Source organism: Podarcis gaigeae (genome assembly GCF_964106915.1).
Source record: "Podarcis gaigeae genome assembly, chromosome: 2".
Taxonomy (NCBI): Eukaryota; Metazoa; Chordata; class Lepidosauria; order Squamata; family Lacertidae; genus Podarcis; species Podarcis gaigeae.
The window spans coordinates 50,195,917-50,220,986 of record NC_139679.1 but is presented as its reverse complement, the minus strand read 5'-3'; the positions used below and the strand labels follow the sequence as shown (position 1 = coordinate 50,220,986).

General features: G+C 39.9%; 1 protein-coding gene across 7 annotated transcripts in view; it reads right to left on the bottom strand.

Moving 5' to 3' along the window:
• The window catches only part of DOCK2 (dedicator of cytokinesis 2), a 249,142-nt gene that overhangs the window by 59,494 nt on the left and 164,578 nt on the right, over positions 1–25,070 (bottom strand). For all 7 annotated transcript variants that reach the window (XM_083718724.1, XM_083718730.1, XM_083718728.1 and 4 more), the window contains 4 exons: positions 12,057–12,135; positions 6,887–6,987; positions 6,742–6,800; positions 1,903–2,051 (listed from right to left, as the gene is read on the bottom strand). In XM_083718724.1, coding sequence (XP_083574850.1) covers positions 1,903–2,051; positions 6,742–6,800; positions 6,887–6,987; positions 12,057–12,135 — 388 coding nt within the window. The remainder of the gene's footprint in view (positions 1–1,902; positions 2,052–6,741; positions 6,801–6,886; positions 6,988–12,056; positions 12,136–25,070) is intronic.

The following is a 25,070-nucleotide window of genomic DNA, read 5'->3' as shown; positions in this document are numbered from 1 at the left end:
AACTATTTCAACTCCAGCACTCTCATATGTTACCGTCACAGGTGGGCCAGTAGGCTGTTATGTTCTCCAGCATCAACTTATGTGGAGCTCAGGCAGTTGTCTTTTCCAACCTTGATACACAATTTATTTTTATTTTTTAAAAATGGAGACACCAGGGGTTGAGTCCTCAACCACCCTATAAATGTCGATTGTTGGTTTTCGTGTATTTTAGTCTTAGGTTTATTTGTCTGATGACAATGCGATTTTATTATTGTATTTTACTGATGCCTTTTAGTGATTGTTCTGAAAGGTTGTTAATAAACATTTTAAGCAAATAAATAAGTACCACTGGGGCACAGCTTTAACCACCCTTTGGTGCAGCTTTAACCATCATATGTGTTTTATGTCCTTATTCTGTAACACCAAACTATCCACCTGAACCTTAGAAATCTATTTAGCAACTAAGCTGTGTGTCCACATTGCAACTATAATTTCCTAGACGCTTTAGATGTTATCCTTGTTAAGCTTATATTACCTTTTTTAGTCTGAGATACACATTTCAGGAGCATTATTATTATTATTATTTTGGTCCTACTACCTGCTTGTCTGCATTGATCCCCAAGAGAAACAGTTACAAGCCAAAAATAAGAAGCAGTAATTAAAAACGGAAATAGAGGGCTATTAAGTCAAGGGAAGAGCAGATGCAGAGAAGCAAAATGGTTTTCAGTCCTGGACTCAGGCCAAAAGCTTTGTGCTGTGCTACCAACAACAATAATCCCACCTGCCAGATTGTTCCAGGCTCAACTGATATAATCATGATGCCTTAAATGCAGTGCACACATGTGCCCCCATCTACAAACCATGTTGAACTCTTCTTTCTTCTGGGAGAGTAAATACTGAGCACTTAATAACAACCTTTCCAAATGAAATCTAGCAATAGATAGAACCATCATTATTAATTTACCACAGCTAGTGTCGCGACTGCTCTTTGAACCCTGAACTGTGATTCACTGCACTAACTGCAAGGCAAAACTGATGATTGTATTAAAGGCTAATGCATAAATAACAAATTTGGTACATTTGTAACCTAAGCTGCCATGATCTTCTCTAATAGTTCACCAAATACACAGACTTCTATCTTCTATCTATCTAAAGGTCAGGAGGAGAAATTAAAGTGTGGATCAATTAAATGACCCCTCCAGAGATCCATAGACAGATATTTGGGAGAGAGACAGTGTTAAGGGGCCATAAGACCATTATAGAATTGTTGTATCTAAATACAGGTAGCCCAATATGTATGCATTTATTTAACTGTATTACTCTTCGTGAGCAGTTTTCCACGCTTCATTATAACTTTCCCAAGTAAATGTGCTAGAGACTTGTTTTTTAAAACAAAAGCTGAAAACTCACAGAAGGTGCATTCCCACACAACACACACAGAACTCATCATTGACCACAGCACTTTCTTCCATGAAGTGTTCTAGTTCTAGATTAATTCATTCAACCACATACTTTGCTTCTCACTTTCATTTAGATATTTCATATCAATGTAATTCATTTCATCCCACATAACAAACTGCTCAGAGTATATATATATATATATATATATATATATATATATATATATATATATATATTTGGCATATTTGTGAGTCTGATTCTGTAAGGATGACTTCTTAGGTTACATGTTTCAGATGAATGATATGTTTATGACAGGAAAAGGCCACATTAAATCACTGATAAACTCAGTCTTCCATATCTTTGCCCAACAGTGCTGCAGCTCTTTCCCTTCCTTCTATAGCACTCACCTTTCTATAGAAAAGTGTCAAGAATTGCAAGCACCTTTCTGGAGTATTCATATAATATTGCTGTTATTTAAGCATAATGGCAGTACTGACAAACACTATGTAAAGCTAACAATACCTTTCTGAATTCTCCAGTGTTTCTATATTCACACAACATCATATCAAAGAAGATTGGGATGGTGGCTTTCCGTAACTCAGCTTCAGGAATAAGGGTCATCTCTAAGATGGGTCCAACCATTCCAGGAATAAAGCGGATTTTATTCTGCCCTGGATCAAAGTGTGAAAGAGAATATTAAAAATGGGACACAATGCATGCAGACATTCTGTGTAGCTATTCTATTATTATTATTATTATTATTATTATTATTATTATTATTATTTAAAAAATTGTTAACCAGCCTTCATCATACATGAAATCTGTTCAAAAGAGAGATGTACAAAAATGTGTATAAAAAGTGATTCACACACAATTTGCAATTTAAAACCAGCAAATGACAAAAGGACAAGGGAAACACAAATTAAAACCTCAAAAAACATTATAAATAAAAACAATCTAAAAGTATCATATATCTTAATGCTTCAGTTTTAAATAATTGTTTTGCATACATATATCACACACATTTAAGAAGTTGTTGGTTCAATTCGGAAAAATCCTTCCAATGGACTAAAAAATGTCCCATCACATAAGTAAGTTCTACAGGTCTTCTGCTTCTTGCCCCATTATAGTGGAATGGACAAGACTATTCCTTCTATGCTAAAAGTCCAGATTCAGTACTTTTACGACTATACAGACTAGTATCTAATGCCCCCACCCACATCATAGTTTGATGAGTTCTGAATATCTTGTGCCTCAAGCTTTCCATAAGCTTCCCATTTCATCTTCCAATTATTAAGAACCGATGTTGTGTAGTAGTTAAGAAGAACATGGATTATGACCTGTAGTTCAGCTCAGCCATAAATTCATTTGCAAGCCACAACCCACTATGTTTAACCACCCCACTAAAGATGTATAATATTAGCCTTCTTTGCACAAATAGGCATTCATGAAATTCTTTGAGCACCCCATTAAAAGAATAACACCAAACTATTACAATGAATAGTATAATGAAGAACATTATAGAAACAATGCTGTCATCATTATTGAGAGCAGAATTATTGATCATCATTATTGGTAGTCATGGAATTGGCACTACTACAGGTGCCATATAATACCTGTTCTGCATTTGTAAGAACTCAACTGTTTAGTGTGGCAACATGTACACCTGGGAATTACCTGCCTACAGAGATCAAGCAGGCACCTTCACTGTACTCTTTTTGGTTTCCTGCCCAGATTCACAGAAGATTGACGTAATTTTAATCTGTTTTAGTATTTTAACTTTTGTATGTTTTAAAGTGTGTTTGTAAATGTTTCTGGCTTTATCTTTTTGTAAAACATTTTGAGGGATTTTTTTCTTTTTACCGAACCAAGTAGTGTATACATTTTATGAAATAAATAAAATGCATTACTGCGGCAGTCTTACATGCGGCTTAACTTTGCAAGACCACAAACTTGCACTGCTGCTATAGCAGATTTGCAATTCGAGATGGAAGCCGACTCTAGAAGCACCTCACAATATCCTAGGTAGTGGCCAACTGAACGTACTTGAACATGGAGTCAGTTTCAAACATCTCATTGCTGAGCGTGCTTGGAAAGGAAAATAATTGGAAACAATAGATTTCTTCACCCCTTCCCACCAAAACCCATCTATCAGACAACATTTTACAGGAGCCATTTGACATGTCCTCTTCTCTCCATCACAATGGACAAAACTTATCTGCCTTCATTCCTGGATGACTAATGTCAGCCATTAGAAAGCTCAGAATAGAAATAGTGTCCTGCTAACTCTATTATAAATTCGCTGTACAATGGCTTAAAAGCCATATGAAATAGAGAGTCATCGGAGTCTGCCTTAGGAGACATTTGCAATTATGACAGACAATAAAGAAATGAAGAAATGAGGTTGCAAATGTCATCTCTAACAGGAAAAAACAGCTTTTTAATATTCTTAAAATATGACTTTTTGCAGGACAAAATCAAATGCAGAAAGACTCAAACCATTTGTTTGTTAGCTTTAATGCTCTTTTCCTAGAAATCCTTAATGATGCCTAATACTTCAGGGAAGGTAGATAAAAAACCCCAAACACGAACAGTTGTGGTCCGATTTAGGATTGATTCGTAGCAGTACTGCCTGACACAAGGCACCTTGTAAAACCACAAAAGAGCAGCAATCCATTCCCACATTGGAGCTCATTCCTCAAGGTCTCATTTCACAACCAGAGCTGCTCACACTTGTATAATAGGGACTAATGCAATTGCTTGGATGTATTAGACCTGCTCCGTATCCATTATTAAATCTTGGGGCATTTCCCCCCTTTTTTTCCTTTTTACAACATTCATATACCCAGTAACAAATGTTCTCCTGGCAGTTTACAGTACTAGTAAGTATTTCTTCTGCAGAACAAATAGCAATATTTAGGGGAGGCAACTTTGGTTGGGACAATGATACAAGGAGATATGGCACAGGGTTTTTGTTTTCTAAAATAAAAATAAATCCTCCCACAGCATAGAGATCCTGATCCCCCTTCTCTCCTCCAGCTGCTTTTAACCTTAAAAAAAACACTGGTGAAAGAAAAATATTTTAAGTGAATACATTTTTTCCTAGAGATAAGCATGCACATCATGTATTGAATATGGCCTCTCCCCTCAATAATAATAAAGCTGTTTTCAAGATGTGCTTTAGTGGCTTTAAAAACATGTGTTGGAACAACAATCCTGATCTTTTTCATTTCCAGTCGATATTAAGCAGCTGTTTTTACAGTTTCCGTTGTTGTTTTTAATCTCAGCAGAAATAGTAATCTGTACCTAAAGCATCTTTTGTTTTAGTACCCTATTAAAAATCAGCTGAAATAAAGGAAGAGACCCATCTGGATGGAAAAATAGTAATAACTATGAGAAACAATAAAAATCCAAAATAATTTTCATTCTCTACATTACATTTTCAAACACACATCTATACCAAAGGAAGAACATTTGAACATTTGATTTCAGTAAGGCTTTTAACAAAGTCCCCCATGATATTATTGAGACAAAGCTAGTAAAATGTGGGTTGGATGAGCTAACTGTTAGGTGGATTTGTAGCTGGTTGACTGACAAAACCCAGAGAGCTCCTCGTCATCCTGGAAAAAAGTTGACAAGTGGGGTGCCGCAGGGTTCTGTCCTGGGCCCCTTGTTGTTCAACGTCTTTATAAATGACTCGCATAAAGGAATTGAGGAGAAGCTCATCAAATTTGCAGATGACACAAACCTGGGCGGGGGGGTAGCTAATGCCGCAGAAGATAGAATCAGAATTAAAAATGGCCTTGACAGATTGGAGAACTGGGCGCAAGCTAACAAAATGAATATAGGATGGGGGACACCTGGCTTACTAGCAGTACATGTGAAAAGGATCTAGGGGTCTTAGTGGACCACAAGCTTAACATGAGTCAACAGTGTGATGAAGCCCCCAAAAAAGCTAATGCTATTCTAGGCTGCATCAACAGAAGCATAGTGTCCAGATCAAGGGAAGCAATAGTACCACTCTATTCTGCCTTAGTCAGACCACACCTGGAATACTGTGTCCAATTCTGGGCACCACAAGCTGGAATATGTGCAGAGGAGGGCAACCAAGATGATCAGTTTTCTTTTTTCTTGATGATAAATGAGAAGCTACAGTGCCCGCCTAGGTACAGTGGTGCCTCGCAAGACGAAATTAATTCGTTCCGCAAGTCTTTTCATCTTGCGAGTTTTTCGTCTTGCGAAGCACGGTTTCCCATAGGAATGCATTAAAAATCAATTAATGCGTTCCTATGGAAACCGCCTTCAGACCAGGTCCGGGGACAGTCTGTCCCCTGACCTCTTCTGAAGGCCGGCGGGGGGCGAAAGTCTTTGCGCTGTGTTTCTCCGCTCTCCGGGGATGGCAGGCAGGGGGGAGCAAAGACTTTGGCCCCCCGCCAGCCTTCAGAAGAGGTCCAGGACCTCTTCCGAAGGCGGGAGGGGGGCAAAAGTCTTTGTCCCCCCTGCCTGCCTTCCCGGGGTCTTTTAAATCGCCCTGGGACTGTCCCGGGACGATTTAAAAGCCATCCGGGATAGCGGGAAGCGCTTCCCTGCTATCCCGGACTGCTTTTAAAATGCTGGCGGTGGGGAGGAAAGCCTTTCGGCCCTCGCCGGCCTTCCTGGACCTCTTCTGAAGGCCGGAGGGGGGGGGAAAGGCTTTGCTCCCCACCGCTAGCATTTAAAAGAGGTCCCCGGAGATTTCCCTATGGGCTTTCTTCTTGCGAAGCAAGCCCATAGGGAAATTCATTTTGCGAAGCGCCTCCAAAACGGAAAACCCTTTCGTCTTGCGGGTTTTTCGTCTTGCGAGGCGTTCGTCTTGCGGGGCACCACTGTATTTGCAATCTGCAGACAAAAGATCGAAACATATGCCACTCTCCTTGGACAGGAGTTCTTTTCTTTAATGACAACCAGACATTGGAGTCCGGAATACAGTGTCCGCTCATGCAACTGACACCCCAAGTGGACGAGTTCAGTTTAATCTGCCTGAATATCAGCTTTCTGAAGCTGTCAAAGATACAAAACCTTCCAGGTTCCCCCAATGTGTTTCACTGCAAATGGAATTTCTTCTGTTACCCATCTTTGCAATACTTTCCCCCTTCTCTTTTCCTCTGCATATTCCAATCCCACGACACTTGGTACCTTCACACATTTAGAAGTTATTTTATGCCATACACACACCAGCAAACAAACAAACAAAACAAACATATAAATTGTAGGATGGAGCCACTTTAAATAAACCAATGTAACAACTCATCTGATCTTATTAGAAATGTTCACTCAACACCTATTTGAGGAACATCTGTGTTCCTGACTGCACTTACTTACCAAGTTTGTACCACATGTCACGAATAGCAAACCCAATCAAGCGTCTCATGTCTCCATATCTGTAAGAGAAAACAGAATACACTTAGTCATCATCAAAGCTTTGTTGTGAAAATGAGAAGAAAATATAGCTTTCAAGAAGACTTACTTGCTGACAATCTTTATGCACTTTGCATGGGAGAATTGTTCCAGCTGCAAAGAATCCTGGGTGATAAAAGCCACAGCAAGATGGAAATAGTTGTTCCACAGCTGTAAATTAAGCAGAAGACAGACCCCTGAATAGTTGTAATGGGTTTCACCTAAAATGGGAGGTGATATTAAGCTGTGTGAAACCTAAATAATTTATGAAGGCAACCAGCCGAAGCAGTGCGAGGTTGGAATATTATGCAAAGTTGGAAGCTCTTATTACCTTGCAATTAGAATAAAGGCAAGAGTGTGATTTTTATACCCGTTGGCCTGCATTCCCTCAGTAGCATCAGGAGATTCATATGGGGTTCATTAGCTAATAACAATAAACCACAATTTACAGCAGTGCCTGTGAAATGCTGCATATCCCAAGTTAATCACAACTCCCCAGATCCAAACAACCAATGTAATTATAGTGTGTTATGGGGGCATATGTTAAGCATAGCTTTGTGAAAACTCCCAGTGTTTCTGATGAACTAAATGTTATCAGAATAAAAGTAAAATACGACCAAGAATAATTTCTATTCACGTCAAACTTCTATTCATTCACATGCAGTGAAATCTTTCAAAAAGCTCAGAATTCTGAGGAATAAAAATGGGAGATGAAGATGAATAGATGGGAACTTTTGCCCACTATCTTTCATAAATAAAAAGCAGAAGGATATGTTTTCAAGGAGGTGATGGAAAAGAATTGACTGCAGAAGGGCCCCTAGTTTATTGTGTCAGTACAGAAATGCCAGTATACGTTGAGTCTTGCAGCAGTGGAAAAGCATTTATTCTTTCCCACAATTGTGGTGATTTTTGCATCCCACTGCAGCCCCCCCACCCTACCCCAATGCCTCATCTCAGGATGTTCCAAAGGGAGTGACTTGGGGCTGCAGTGAGGAGGAAGAGCCAGGGAAACTGAGCCAACTTCAGGGAAAAGCAGCAAGACAAAAGGTTGAAAACTCTTCATAAACCGTATGACGCATTACGCATAAACCAGAACTCTACTGAATCCATTAATTCATAGCTATGACATCGTCTTTCACTGTGCCATTGAGCAACTACCCTAAGTTCACGTTCAACCTGGTCTGCTAGCAACACCCCTATGCCAGCACACTTTTTTCCACACATAATGCTGCAGTAATTACCGGAGGCGAAGGGATCACACTGTTTTTGTACTTTTCCAATCTCTAAAATTAGCATATTTACCTCCCTTGCAATAAATCGCATTTATATTCACATCACAGTTCAATCAGACCCTCAAACAGTATAATCTTTGCAAGTGTCACTCTTCCACCACGATTTATCAAACAAACTTGGAAAAGGAACGAAACATAAACCGAATGGTACTATCAAAAAGTAGGGTCACATAATTTACTACTATAATTTGATAGGAGGCAAACTGATGAAAAACTAATCAGGGTCAGCAACCGAAATATTTATTGAAGAGCGAAGTAGAACTGTTCTTTTTTCACACACTGAAAAATTGTTTCACATAGACCTCCCAATCTACCAATTTTATTTTCATTGCTGCAGAGCCCAACTGATGCCTTTTTTTTTTTTTTTTTTTGCTTTTTCAATTCTAGCAACTGCAGCCAGAAGGGGGTCAAAACACTTTTGGGGGAATATTTTGCTGCAACAGACAAACATGACTGCAGCTTCTGATACAGCTAGAGTTAACTGTGAGGCAACAAGGAGTGTCTGAGTGGCATCAGTGTTATCCTAATTGCTCCCTTTGTGTAAGTGTCAGAAACTGAACAGGCACAGAAAAGGAATTAGCTTCTATTTGCTCACAGAAACCCTGCCGCTGAGTCAGCAGATGGGCGCACTGAAGAAACAAAGTAAAACAAAGCCCCTTGCCCCTTTTTAGTTCCCTGTTCTGCCCCTGCCATGTGACTAAGACAGCAAAATGCCCAGCTTCAGAAGTGTCACTTTGCTTTGACATTTCCACAAGCATTAAATTCACTTGAAAATAAACACTTGCTCACAACAGATACACTTAAAATGTCCACAAACTGAGAAGGAACAAAGAAAATATATTGTCACAGTCTCACTGAAGATAGTAGAATTCTATGTTCCTCTTGTAGACAAGGAAAAGAAGTATGGCTGATGAAATGGAATGGAATGGAATGAAAATACAAATAAATTCTGTCATACTTCGAGATTGCATTTCTTCTGTAAGCACTGCTGATGCAGTTTGGGCTATCGCTTTTCAAAAACCAATCTCTAAGAGGGGCATGAGCAGTGGAGGCTGGCCCATTAGGGAAAGGGAGGTGCTTTCCCACGAACCTACAACCCACTACCCTTCTCTGTTTCTTACATTTATATTCAGTACATCACTTCACATTTAGAGACACTCGGGACTCATTTCTGCACATTGCCTGTGCTGGTCAACTATCTCTGTTCAGCACAGTCAATCACAATCATTCCTATGGTTCCACCCCAGTGTCTAGAGATTTAGAAAAGGGTTTTAAATAATAAATTCTAAAAGGAAGGGATTAGGGCTTAGAAGGGGCAGAGGACCAATATGAATCTCCATTTTGATTTTATTTTCCACTTTTCCCAATGGAGTAAATACTAGTCAATCAGCAGTCCCTTGGTAAAAGTGATTGAGGGGTGGGGGGGGGGAGTCCACTCTCTGTGTGTATGTAAGCAAAAGGAGAGAGAAAACAATTGGAACTGTTTGTGTACACACAGAGAGAGAGAGGAACAGAAAGCAGCCATGTGCTTTTTGAATTCCAACTCCCATCAGCCCTAGCTAGCATAGGCAGTATTCTAGGATAATGGGAGTTGTAGTCCAACAACAACATCTGAAGGACCTCAGTTCCCCTCCACATCACAGAGGTACCTACAGACAGGTAGAGATTCCTTATTTATATATTGACTTAAATTTCTGCCTGTATTTAGCATACATCTCAAACTGAAAGCAGTCTTTGAGGTTGGGGCAAGGAGTTAATCATTAAACGTTTCAGTGAGAATTAGGGAAAGTAGGCAGTTTTATTTATCCCACAATCTGAAGCAAAGTTCCCTTATTTGCACCTACTGGGCCAGAGCTTGGATCAGAACCTAGCTAAAGAGATTAGGCCACATTCCTATGGACCTTTCTAAAACAGCACTTGCTAGAAAAATGTCTATAGAAATGCCCTGAAAACAGTCTTATGTTATGATGGGATGTCTCATTCTTGATTAAGTCTGTAAGGGGAAAAGATGGCTCTCCCTTGTTATCTTAAGTGACACCCCCACCCCCATATAATGCTCCTGTGAAACTAACAGGGACATTGCATAAAAGAAAGATGGCTGCCATATGGACAGGTGTTGTGCACCTAGGATTTTGCAAAATGAGTCTGACAATTTTGAGAATATACTCATGTATATTGTCACCCTTATACTATTTTTAATGTAATGTACGACTGTTTTTAATGTAATCAGCTATAACCTGTGTGAATGACAGAAGAATGAGTTAGTATTTGGAAAGGTGGCTCCACAAGGTGTTAAAGAAGGATGACATATTCCAGTGGTTGATGGCTATCTCAAATAAACAGGACTTTGCTTATAGCAAAACATCAGCTGAAAGGAAAGCAACATTCCTTGGAAGAGGAAATGGCATGTTCCAGGACAGCCGTGCCCTGTTGCCTAGAGGCACCTCAATAAGGCTAGATAGGACAACTTTTGGGTCACATCACCAGAAATGCAAGAGAATGTTTGCAGTTAAAACTTCAGTCTACTTGTCACGTACCAAGAGACTCAGCCAAGTAACTTGGTGTGGTGATAGAAACATTTAAACACCATTTTCAGCAATACCCAAAGGAACAATGAAAATCTTCTACCATTGCCCTGCTCCATCTATCCCTCAGTGCTACTAGACTGGTCAACTTGTTAGACAAGGCAACTACTTTTGGTTATTAAACACCTGTAGAGCATTCGTGGGTGTGCTGTACTACTGAAAGCACTTGAAGAGATGCAATTAATAAATCATTTTTGAAGAGTAGCACCGTTGCCTTGGTGTCTGTGCTTTACCCCCTCTGATCCAGGTTTAGGGCTGGCCCACCCAGGTGGCAGGATCCACAGGAGCAGCAAATCTGGCCTGCAAGGAGTGCATTGCTCGCTGTTGCCACAGTGGTTGCAGCACACTCTTGCAGGCCAGATCTGCCACCTCCTTGGCAGCTCACCACCCTGCAATGCTGTCTCTACAGTGGCCTCTAGCCAAATAGGAAGTGCTGATGGTTTCCTTCCACCATGAGGAAGGAAATGGTTAGGGACTGTACCTTAGGGTCTCCTGGGCTCTGCACCCACCTGGGTCCCTTTCTCCCCTGCAATGACCTTTGTTTCCCTTTTCAGCAATTTGGTAAGGTTAATTAGGTTGTTCCCTTGTTCCCAATGAAGTGCTTCACTCACCCCTTCTTTCCGGGCAGGGGGAGGGGGTGCTATTTTGTGGTTGGCCTCAGGTGTCAAAATGCCTTGGTCCTGCCGTGCCTGAGTTGCATTCATGACACAGACATAGCACATCATAACATATTACTACTTCCAATGCATTTTGACACATTTCCCAACAAACATGGCAACCACCATGCCCCAAGTAGCTTGGAGCGAAGAAAAGGAGCGAAGAAAGGAAGGAGCACTTGGACCACCTCATTAGGTATGGGGGCCACATGCCAATGGTGGATGGGGCCAGAAGCCAAAGTGGCAAAGCAACAAATGTGACTGTTTCCTTTGCAAAGCAAACTACATTCCAGCCAAAACTAGCAGGTGTACACACACTCAAAAGCACCTGGAGAGTGTGAAGCAAGGCCTGTGTGGGGTGTGACCTGCATGTGTGTGGTCAGAAGATAATTCCAAGGGTCAAACCGAGGGGCCTGGAGGGCTGCATTTGGCCCCCAAGTCTGAGGTTCCCTATCCTTGCCTTATATGTTTGGAGTGTTCATGATCATAACTTTCAACATATAAGTGTATCAGACTAAGAACATTACAGGAGTCAAAATATCAGTACCTGCTCACAGAGCAATCATTTCCCGCATTGACTTTTATCTTCCAGATATGCTGTGATAGAATATTGATAGAGAATATTTGCTACTGAAATAACTAAGTAATGGAAAAACATACGTTCAGTTCTTAAAGGATAATATAAAAGAAATAAGACAGGTACTTACTTGTTCTTCAAAATTCATGTTTTCCAAAAACTTCTGGTTCATAGTCTCAGAAAATTTGTTGATGGCTCTCAGAAACACCCTAAAGAAATAATTTAGTTGAAATTTACAATGGAATTTTATCATCTTAGTTAGTATTAAAGCACAACTAAAGTATGAATGATACACCCATAGAATACAAATTGCTTGCAACCACATATAATTAATAGTATACTATACACAGGGAAAGCATTTCTTAGAATTTCTGGTATGCAATATGTTCTAATTAGTACTTGCCACAGAAGAAAAGACCCTGTCTTTTTGGTCTGCTGCACAATTACAGTTTGTTCTTGTGAATACAGTATAGTAGATTTTTCACATTCAGGTTGCTTCTTCAGACTTAGCTGTACACAATTAAAAGAGGGGAAGGGTTTCTAACTGATCAGCCAGGCAGAAATATTAACTTCTTTAATTATTTAGATTGACTTTTAGCTTATTAGAAATAGCCTCCTACATAATGCCCACCAATGTGAAATATGAAATTACCCTATTTATTTACCACTTTCTGACCAGCTATACATGATGTCATTTAAATCAACACAACCATTTTTTGATGCAAAAAATTCATGTAACTACTGCTTCTAGTAATTAAACAGAAAGACAGACTAATATGTCTTTCCTGAAAAAAATCACATGATGGCTTATTAATACAAAATATTTCAACACCCATTCCCTCTTACTAATAGAGAGACTATGGCTTCTGACACCTCCCCGTTTCTGAAAACAGACCCCCACTTAACACTGCTTGATATGTTACTCCTGGAACTTGGGTGAGGAGAATTGGGAGGGCTAGAATTTGTAGAAAGAAAACACTTGGGAGGGCTTGTTGCATGCACAAAATTGTTCTTTGGATCTCAGCAACACTTTAAGTAAAGAGAACACGATTTAATTCATTAACATTTGCAGACATTAGTCACTAAATTATCCTCTCTCTGGTGGTTTTTGTAAAATGTATACACATGCACACAGGGATAGCAACTGGTACACTTATTAGCACCCCATGACAAGCATTCCTTGTAATGCATGCTTTTTATTATGATAAAACTGATCAAATAACTGCACAATATTGTTTTGTGTTAATGCATGTGTATTGCCTTGATCATTCTGCTGTGCTATACAAAGTTGTACCAAACCATTTAACAGTTGATAAGGTTGGCTTTACGTGAATTAATTCTGGGTTTCTAACTGCCATTTAGCAGCACAGCAGAAACATCCTATGCTTATGCTTTTACTCATGGTCAAACAAACCAAAAGATTAATTGCGGAAGAAACAACATAATGCCAAAAATGTGGGAAAGTGAGAGATAATCAAATATCTGGCTACAAGTGTGCACCATTTGAGTGTGCCTTGGCAATACTATCTGACTTACATTTAAGGAGATACAATAGAGGGGACAAACTTTTTGTACTTGCAGGTATGCCTACAACCTTTCCAAAGTAAAAAGAGAGTTTTGCAAGTTTCCACACACACTTCTTATGTGAGCTACTTAAGGTATTGTCACTAAGGCTTGTAATATAATGTATGAGCAAGGCCTGTTTTACTTCTGGATCTATCAGTGTTCTCTACTGCTTATAACATTTCCTTGTGCAATTGCAGTCATACATATGGCTAGTTAGATGTTGCAGCTTCCCATGTGTAATGTAAACCACATTTCTTAGCCAGCTCAATCTCTTTTATAAGTGGGGAATAATTAAACTTGAAAATGTACATGTATACCTAGGCCAGTTTGTTTAATGAACTTGTCTTTTCAGAGGTTTTCTGCTAGTTCAGCATCAGTCCAATCAAAATAGCAATAGGTTGACGCAAATATTCACCCACCAAATGCTCTATTAAAATATCTCTGCACCTCAGTAGAAGGGAAGGTATCTAAGATCTATTGGGGGGGTGTATAAAAATATTTCCCTACCCTAATACTTGTGCTATTTTGAGGGAGACATGGGACACCCCTCAGAGCTTAGATCTGGCCTAACTGAAATCCACCCTAATCATCACATATAGAACCTAAAAAGGCAACAGTTTGGATTCAGAGCATACAAGACCTACTGCTACAGATCATGGAAGTAACCAGTATGACAGGAAAAGGATTGGTGTGGACATTTTCTTGTTCCTCTGTATGCAAAATACAGTGAAGATGAGATACCTTGAAAAGCACAGAGATAATTGCAAGAATGAAAAATGTCAAATTTGCTATGTGAACGACAGACGCAGTTTGACAATAGTGTGACAATCTACCAATTCACAAAGAGAACATGTTGCAAGATGGAATTGAACACAAGATATGACAACCCATTATGAATGTGAAAATTTTCAGAGGCACAGATGTTTGATGTATGAACTTTGGCAAGACTTGTCATGTAGCCATCAGAGTGATGAAGTGATTTAATTTGAATGGACTGTTTTCTGGTAGGGCAAAATGCTTCCTTGCAAAATTCCTAATGTTGTATCTTCTATGGCAAAGTGAATAGGCTCTCACTTCAATATTTCTTTTGAAAGAACTGCAGCAGTTTTTTTTTAAAACTATTCTATTCTAACTGCACTCTAAATCCATTCTGTCCTGCCTCTCCAATAATTTGCTTCTTCCCATCTCATCTTCTAATGTTTTAGGACTGCTGTTGGTCTAATTTTATATTTTCCCTTCTACGAACCAGTAATTGTATTTGAATTTAGAGTATTCCTCGAGTGCCTAGTATTTTTTTAATTCACCTGCAGGAAAACCTAATGCAGATGTAAGTTTAGGCTGCAATCCAAAGAAACATATAGGTATTTCCTTTTCAGGCTTGAGGCATCAATGTTTCCAAACTCCTCTATAATCTATTCCAAGTTTTTCTTTTAAAGCAACGGGATTTGGGCAAAATATATTTTCAAAAAAGTAAAGCTCAAAACTTAATGAAAATCATACTAGATTTTTTGCTAGTATATAAGATTCTCATAGATAGGAAGATTTTGAAACAGGTACTTCAAGACAAATGATCCTCTACCTGAATCCCAAGAAGGAGCAGTCTCTTGAGGATACTGTACAAGATGTTCTCTCACGAATGCTTAAATTTCCATTCAGACTAGAGTTACAGTCTTTAGTCATACAATTAGAACTTTAAACCACCTGTCAAAATTTTGGCTGAGTACAGTAAATTTAATATATTTACTTTTGCAACAAAGGAAATGCTCCAATGAGAGCAGCAAGCGCTAAGATAAGGCAGAAGAGAAAGGAAGAATTAGGCTGATCCCTGCAATTCCTACATCAAGGCTCATTCATACATTTACATGAGGACATGGCATCGTGATGTATCATGATCAGGTTTGTTTTTGATGTATTAGCTAGTTACCTGGTTAATTCAACCCATACTCAGGCTTGAAGGAAACTGATACAGTTCATAATCCTAGCATAAGGTTGTTGCCTAGCAGTCTTGGTATCAGCTGAATTATTCATATGAGCAATTCATTTATTTATTTAACCAAAGTTGATTAGGAAGTATACAAAGGTTGAAAAACGACCTGAAAAAATGTTGTGCACTTGTGTTCAGTTACTGATTCTGGATAAAAGCACAAAGTCTGAGAGTGCTATAGGGTCTGCACTAGCTCTCTTCAGCAATGGTCTTGCAAAAGGAGACCCTTTTTAGAGCCCAAAAGCAAGATATAAATATATTCAGCGCAGTAGATTTTGTAACCTCTTTCTTTGAACTGTTCACCCCCATGGCATATCACAAAACTGATTTGAAACTCCCCTCAATATCAAAAGCCATTTACCATGCTACATGGAGGAGCATGCTGTTTCAAGAAATATAAGCCAAACCTCCCCTGGACTTGCAGAACTTCTTTCATGATTCTTTGGATCCTGGCCCAGATTTTCAGCATGTAACAAATCAAAGAACTCCCTATAGTACTCCTGGGCTTTACATACTACTTTATAAAAGGAGAACATAACTGATTATATATAAAGAGCAGATGACAAATGCTTTCTGTGAATTGTACTATTTGTCCTCCATTCCTCTCCTGAAATATGAAAGTGTATTACATATTTGTTTTCCTTCGGGCAAAGCATCCACTGTGATAAGAGCATAAAGGATTACAAGCCAATACAAATGCGTTTCACTTTCATCTTCCCTGAGCTTTGTTGAGATACAGCAAATGCAAGAGGATGCTGCCTTTACACTTGACTCTACTATTGAAAAAATATTGAAAGAGATAAAGAAAGTGCTGTGCTTGCAGTGCTAACTTTAATTTTTCACCTTGAGGCAGCAAGAGAGAGAGAGAGAGAGAGAGAGAGAGAGAGAGAAAGAGAGAGACTGGCCGCATGAGAGTGCATTGTGCATAGGGAGGCAATAAGCTTACTACCTCAAAGCAACTATTAGAATAGTATGAAACGGGTTTATAGTGAATCAGCAAATTCTCCCTCAAAGTCAGATGCATAATAGCTTTAACTATTGTCTTCCTGATGCTGCGTCTTTGAAAATGAAGGTCTCATTCAGAAATAAAACCAGAATATATATATATATATATAGAGAGAGAGAGAGAGAGAGAGAGAGAGAGAACAGTCTTTGGGGTTTACAGATTACTTCTAAATAATCTAAGGACTGGGTGTGCAGCTCATATACACGACTGCATTGTGCAGATGGAAACAGAAACTTCAGTCACACATTGATATATTGCTTGAGTTAAAAGGGTTGCTTCATACTTCTCATTTTATTAGTTAGTGGTCATCTACATGCAGAAAGTATGATGTAAACAGTCATGTGTAAAATGCATTGCAAGGCCTCTTTGGAATAACTGTAATTGAATGAGCTAGAAAAGTGTTTATTGAGTAGAAGCTCAAAAGAGGTCAAAGACTGAAGTTCCTCACTAATCTCATACTTGTAGAGCAGTTTATAGATGAAGTGAACATACTCTCTGGTGATAGTCTTGGTGACTCAGCTGGTCAGCTATGGCATTCATATCTCCCCTGAGATGTTCTGCTTGCTGTCTGTGATAATGCATGGCTTTCTATCCAGCTAAGGAGAGGTTCTGATTCTGCAGCGGATTATAAACAAGTCTCTCCTTGGCAAGTGATATAAACTTCCATTGTGATACTATGCACTCTGACAAGCACAATAGTTTTTCTCAGCTTGCAATGCAGAAGAATTTAGTGCCATGTTGCCTGCCCAGAGTCTAAGATACTTGATGCCTTGAATAATTGTCTATTATTATTATTAGTAGTAGTAGTAGTAGTAGTAGTAGTAACAACAACAATAATAGTAATAAATGTTTATACATGTAAATCTCAGGGTGGTTCACAGCATAGAAGCTATCTGCCAAACCTTACTTCTCCTTGGTATTAAGAACCAGGCAGACACATGTTTATAGTAATTTGTATCCTGATTATTTCATATGAAAGATTAGTCAAGTTGTATAATTGTATCTGTTATGACCCCAAACCCTGGGACTTCATTGTACATGGTAGAATATTCTGATAAATATTAAACTCAGGTCACTTCTGTGAGGGAGTTCTATCTGTATTATATTTGGAGTCTCCCAGCCAGGTTACATAGCCCTGCTACCACCCTTAGATTCAGAGAATGTGTCCCCTATAGTGGCATACTGAACATGCTTGCATGTTATTTACTTGCATGCACAACCTGGCACTCTATAAATATTGAACAGCAGGTACATCATTTGGGGGCGCAATTTTACAGATCACTTAACATTAGCATGATCTAAGTGAGCAACTACAAATAGGGAACCCTGACCATTAGGTCCAGTCGTGGCTGACTCTGGGGTTGTGACGCTCATCTCGCTTTATTGGCCGAGTGAGCTGGCGTACAGCTTCCAGGTCATGTGGTCAGCATGACTAAGCTGTTTCTGGCGAACCAGAGCTGCACATGGAAACACCGTTTACCTTCCCGCCAGCGTGGTACCTATTTATCTACTTGTACTTTGACGTGCTTTCGAACTGCTAGGTTGGCAGGAGCAGGGACCGAACAATGGGAGCTCACAGTGATTCGAATATGTAGAGGTATAATAACTCTTTGCCCCTGAAGGAAGCAGCACATCATATAATAATGATTTTGATACAGTGTCTCTGTTTCTTTGGGTTTTCATGAATTTATACAACACATTTTCATGATGAAATAAATCCAACTAACAATAGGTTTTTAAGGTATGCATTTTGCTTCACACACACACACACACACACACACACACACACACACACACACTTAACCATTATCAACAAAATTAGCCTTCTTGATAAATCAGGTTTATATTATGCTAAACAGCTTCCCTTTTCCAAAACAAATTTACCATCCTCATCACGGAAAGACTGTTCTACTATCAATTTTTATTTAACTTTTATGCCTACTTTTCTGCACAGTTTCAAGTATTTTATGAGTGATAAAATACCAACAAGATCTGCATTCTATGTGCCTGTTTTAAAAAACAGCAACAGAAGTTCTGTGAATGCACAACTAGGTCTAAAGCCTTCTCCAGCTAAAAATAGGGTAAAATTAACTGGAGACTAAATGTAGCATGGTAGACAAAAATATAATGTAGTACGAACATTGCTACAACCATCAATTCTACAGAAAAGCATTGCCACTTATTAACTGCAAAAGTACTTTATCACATAACAGCTTTAAAGGTGGGCCCCAAAGATCCAACTAAAAGGAGCAGCCTATATGTAGGAGGTAAAACATTGGACCCTTTGGAACAGATATTAATACCCTTGACTCTGCCAACTTCTGATGAGTGTTGTCACTGCCTCCAGGCTTAATTAGACGATAGCAGGAAAGACTTTGTAGATTTTGTTACCTGAGGCTTCATAAACTGTTTGCCCTTATGAAAGAAGTGCACATATGTTCCTGCACATAGATACTCCCCTCCCCCGCTAATCAGTTGTCACGATCATCTCCCATGCTGTGAGTACACGATATTTTCTGATGTTACATTTGGATCTGATCAGGCAAAGCTGTTTTAGCTCCTTGGTTGCATTTAGCTTAGGATTGCTGCCTCTTGGGAATTTCCCCCCTGCAGTATGGGTCTGACTGCTAAAGATACAGAAATGGCTGATTAAGGGAGAGATGACTGATAAGTAACGTGTTTTCCACTCCCCTTGGAGCCCTCTTCTGCCATCTCACCCCAGGCTTGTATTTGCCTGGGTTAATAGGGAGCAAATAGGGGGAAAGACTGAGGAAAGTGGCAGATTCCCCCTGCCCCAGTTCCCTTCTACTTGCCTCTTGCCCCATTCATGACTTGTGTGTTCACTCTTCTCTTCTTGTAAGAAAATCAGTCAGCCCAATCTTTGGATGAGCTAAGTGACAGCAGAGGAGCAAGAAGTGATGTGGGTAAGAAAACACTGCCCAAACAAATCCATTTCCTTTCCCATCCATGCCTTTGTTTCTCCACTGAGGGTAGACACAGCTTAAGAGCATAAGCCTTCCTGAAAAAAGACCACGGAGTCCATAATTCTGTTTGTATCCGTGGTCAATCAGATGCTTCTGGGAACCTTACAAACAAGACATGAAGACAACAGCCTTCACTGTTGGTTGAGCCTAATGTCTGGTATATGGAGGTGTACCACCTCTTAACGTGTTTCGCTATCAGTTGACAGCCCTGTTGTCTATAAGTTTATCTATCCAATCGGTTGCTGTCATAGTGCCTGTGGATGCCCACATGACCAAAAAGACCTTCTGCTGGTGTCCACAGGGTCCCATCCTGCCTGCTGAAATTAGGCTTGAAAGCATTATTCATCAAATAAAATGGTTTTTTAAGCTTAACTTCATACCGTCTAACACTTTGAAGCCCCAAACCAGGACACCATTGTCCCATTGTTTTATTATATTTTTTTGCAAGAGCACAGCAGCCAATTTGATTGCTCTGATCCCATGCCATGGTCCCCTTCCCCAAAAGCATTTTTTTTCCTAATGGGAAATCACCCTGTGAAATCGTGAGATCATGGCAACCAAAATGGCCACCATGTTCTCATGATAAGAAACGGGATGTCTCAGTTTTTCCAGGACAATTGTGGGGTATGTAATCGCAGTGGGAGCATTTTCAGTGGGGCTGCTGCATGGGAGGACAGAGTGGTGCCATGAGCAGTTTTCTGGTTTGCAAACATGCCCACAGACCCAAAAAGGTTGGCAACCTGTGATTTATCCATTTGGAACATAAGGATAACATTGCTGGATTGGGTGAATTGCTCATCTAGTCCACCATCCTGTCCTGTGAGAATCATGCAAGGTTATTTTGTAACTATTGTTTCAATGTTTTGTTTCATGTTACTTTATGGCTGAAAAGAGCAAGCTCAAAATATTTAAAATAAATGATTTTTTTTTTCATGCTGGTTCAGATTTTCAAGATACCAAAGCATGGTTTGATTTTACATCTCAGCTGGGCCAAAGTGTGTTTAAACCTCTCCCTTGCGGGAGGGGGCATGGAGGAAGGTAGTGGTGGATTTTATCAAACACTGACTGCCAACACTGCGCCATCTTGAAACACAAAATGCTGCTCTTAGTTACTGGCACTATCAGGCTGTAAATTCAAACTGTTCCCCATTCCCTACTCAATACACTGCATTTTGTTTTTAGATTTGTGTGCGCTGCAGGAAACTCGTAACATAAACTGCTTACTATTGTCCATACAGCACAAAAATAAAAGCACAAAAACCACAGGGGACATATGGTGAAGCCATTATGCTTTTGCAAACAGCCACCGCTACCCACTGCATTAAAGGTTGTTATATACATTGGCATATAGTTTAGAAATGGAGTCTTTCAATTAAAGAAATGAAAAAGGAAACATTCTTGTTAGAACGATGCATCCTACAAAACATCTGCTACTTTTTGGGATCCATATGTGCTGAGTTATTATCCTTACAGGAAATATGTTAGAATGCAGCCTACACATACACACGCCCTAGGTAACTTTGTTAGTCTATTAGAAAATAATAATAATCTAGGACTCAGTCAAAAACATTTTTTAAAAGAATTGCCCAACACATTGTTGAAAATGTTCTTTTTTAAAAGCTTCTCCAGGACAGTTGGATTTCTGTCCTCCCCTGGAGATTAGTCTCCCCAGCTTTGCCATCCATGAATTCTGGGCACCACTGTGGACCATGTTTTAATCCTGTTAGTCATATTGTAATGTTTTTGAAGGAAGCAGTAGACTTGGCCCCTGGTCCTTCCAGCTCTCCTTTCTTAGATCATTGCCCGTTTCATCTATTAATATGTAGTAACCTCCTAACCCCCCCCCCCCCCGCTGCATAAAGCCATTAAGGCTAGTACCATATTAGGACCAACAAAACAATCACAAATAGTAAGCAAGTATACAGAACTCTTCAGGATGGATTTATATATATTAAAAATTGGGGGGGGGGGAGAGAGCAGGAAGGAAAAGAATAAACACTGGGCAAGTTGTTGAAGCCTCAAAGACTTGTATCTAATGTAGCTGTTCTGCTAGCACGGATTTCTGCTTATTTATTTAAATTTCTGCTCCTGCAACAGAACTTTCCCCATCTCTTCCATGCACACACGCCCCATATTCTCCATAGGCCTGGAAGACCCTTCAGAGCAGATTTTGAGGCTGTGCAGGAAGATGAAGGAATCCTGAAGGCAGTGTTGGAGACAACCCATAGTGTATAGTTTGCAAAAGTTTGAAGATGTAATGTGAAAAGTATCAGAAAGACTAACAGTACAGTCATATACATGTTCACTCAGAATTCCATTTCATTGACTTTCCACTGAGCATAACCCCACACTCAACTACCTTGAACCTGGTGGGACTCATTTTTGAATATACATGTACAATGGTACCTCATGTTACATACGCTTCAGGTTACATACGCTTCAGGTTACAGACTCCGCTAACACAGAAATAGTGCTTCAGGTTAAGAACTTTGCTTCAGGATGAGAACAGAAATCGTGCTCTGCAGCGGCAGCAGGAGGCCCCATTAGCTAAAGTGGTGCTTCAGGTTAAGAACGGTTTCAGGTTAAGAACGGACCTCCGGAACAAATTAAGTACTTAACCCGAGGTACCACTGTATAAGATTACACCGTTAACTAGATTAGACAGATTTGGGGTTCTGCTTAGCACTGCAAGGACAAGAAACAATAACAACTATTCCACCATTTTTGAAAATATAAAACCTAACACTTACTCAAAGTTAATCTTCTTCCTTCCCCAGTAAGTACAAAACAAAATGCCATTTGATGTGGGATAGTGTCACCTTTTGAGTGTGAGAAGCTCAACTTGGGCCTCCATTTAAATGCACAGGGTGGATTACAGCTGCTGTCCTTAGGCTCACAGAGGGCCTTCTGATTCAACAGAAGCATCTGCTATTGTAAGGGGGAGGGGACTTTTTTTGTCAGTTCACCTTCCCTCTGCAATTCCCAGTCCCCCATCCCCAAATCAGCTCCAGAGAGTCGGAAAGGGACGCTCCACAACAGTGCAGAAGGTAGCTTTGGGGGATTACAGAAAAAAGGGAAAAAATATAAAAATGGCCTCCCCTCCTCTTCTGCTATAGCAGAGATCTCCAGATCCAAAGTCCTTCTACATGCATAACTGTACCAGTTGGATTACGCCCATAAGGACAGCAAAGATTCTGGTGTGGTTTTTTGGTTTTTGGTTTTTTTTGCTGCAAACTTTTAGCAATAAAGGACCTTAGGCATATTGCAATAGGGTGGCAATGCGGACAGAAAGTGTAATCTCACACATGAATTGCTAATGTCAGGAACTGATGCAATGTAAATATAAGGCAATCCCATAGGGGAATGATGCAAGCTGAAATCAATGTGTTGTCATTGCTCTGTAGAATTAAAAATACTGTTGTACTCATGAATAATGCAGATGCTGACATGTTCTTGCTGTGCAGAACAATTTAGATGTGAGAAGTCTTCAGATACAAAGGACTGTGAAAGTTGTGCTAGTATTAAAAAGCCATTATTTAGATTAACAACCTGTACAGTCAAATACTCCAAATGGTGACAAGCATCAAAGTGCAGGAGAAATTTCTACACAAAACTCCTCTTGTTACAGCCGAAACCTCTTCTTCTTTTTTTGCAGAATGAGACAAGTGGGTAATACTTGCTGCCTACAGAATTTCTCACGCAAAACTAATTGGGGATTGATTTGTAAACAGGAACATAGCCAGTATGCATATAGTCCTGCTTGAATCCCTGATGATTAGACCAGCAGCTTTTTTGAACTTCAGAAGAGATGAATCAGGGATGGGAAATGTTTTCGGCCCAACAAGCAAGATGCCTAACTGTCCCCACCCCTGCAGGCCAATATTGACAGGTGTGTTTATCTGCTAAAAATGGGCCATAAGTGGATCAGTTTGAGAATTTCCTTTGGGGAATTTCCCCTACTAGCTATTGTTTATGTATGGGGAAATGGAGTTTTTAGTCTATTTATAAAGATCCTGGATTAGCTGTCAGTGTCCAGGTAAGCAGGGCAGAAGAAATAATCAATAGTGCAGATAGGGGGAATCATTAATGACATATGAGGAAACATCCTCCCCCAATCCCTGGGCATGTAAGCTAGCACATTATTACTCCACAGCCAAGAACTTGCCAAAGTGAGCCTTGGGTAAATTATAGCCCAGCTTATGTACCTGGGCCCTGCTGTCCAGAATTTTCCATGATGTGCATGCCATTCTCCAAGGAAATCCCAAGCCTCCAGTTCAGAGATGGCTCGCAGAGGCACAGACCACCTTGAGCCTCTTTCCCCCTAGGATGGGTAGAGAAAACCTGCCCCCACCAAAGGCAGGAACAGGGTTTTCTGGTACCTTCCCCCAGTAAAGCAGTCTTTTGCTTTTGGGGGAAATGCTGGATGTCTATTAGGTACATCTCTAACTGTTGGGAATATGCATCTTGAATCTCTCTGATGAACAATGCCAGCTACAAGCTACAAACAACTGCAGGTACAAGTGAGCCATACAGCACTACAAGCAACAAATAAATTCTGGTGGGGGAGAAGCTTACTTGCTTTACTTACAGAGCAATTTGCTACTGTGCTACCAGTGGGTTGCCTCATTTTCAAGGATCTGCTGACAATTCAGCAAAGAAAGGTGCTATCAGATTACCTGCAATTGTGCCCATGAGTGTGGCAACTTTGTGCTTGTGCCAAAATAGCAATCCTTCAGATATGTGTGGGGTCAGAGGCCACCTTGTTATGAGATGGTGACAATAGTTCCCCAGTAAAATAAAAAAGCTTGGTCCTATCTCAAATTAAGCAAGAACCAGTTTGAACTCCACTAGCACTGCCTACAAAATGCAGAACACTTCCACTGAGAGGATAGACACACAGAGAGAGAGAGAGAGAGAGAGAGAATGAGCCTGTACTCTTGGGAAAATCAGGTTTGAGGCTGATGACAGCAGTCACTCAGAATGAACTGCAAATGAAAAAGGGAAATAATTCTAAATTTTGCACTGAGACATGCATCTGGAGGAGATTCAGCCTGCAAGTGGATTTGAAACTCCAGGAAACTAGGGTGAGGACGGATTGACTCAGGGTGAGTCTGCTAGGTCTGATTAGTAGATGCTGGTTGCTAATTAAAAAAAGCACAGCCAATGACCAAACTGTCAAGTTAGTCTCTAATCTGCTATAACAAACTTACATAATTCCAACAGCGTGCTAAACTAATTTCCTCCTATGTGTTATGATTACAAGCACTTTTATATTTACATGCATACAGTTGATGCTTAATTAGTTATCTAAATGGTCAATTGTTTGTTTGTTTGAAACTCCCTAACCACTTGACAACGCTGTCATAAAGATGGGTGCACAAACCATCACATCAGTGTTTTATACCTAAGTATTAGGTACTGTGTGGATATTTTTGTACAAATGTCTTTCACAAGTACATAGCAGTGGTGTTTCTGTTCCAAATACTGGGGATGATTCAGAGTACTAAAATAAGAATCCATAACATTAACTTCCATCTCCCCACCACACCTGACAATAGCTCCACAACCCAGATCCTTCTGAGCTGAATGTTAAGATTAAGGTTA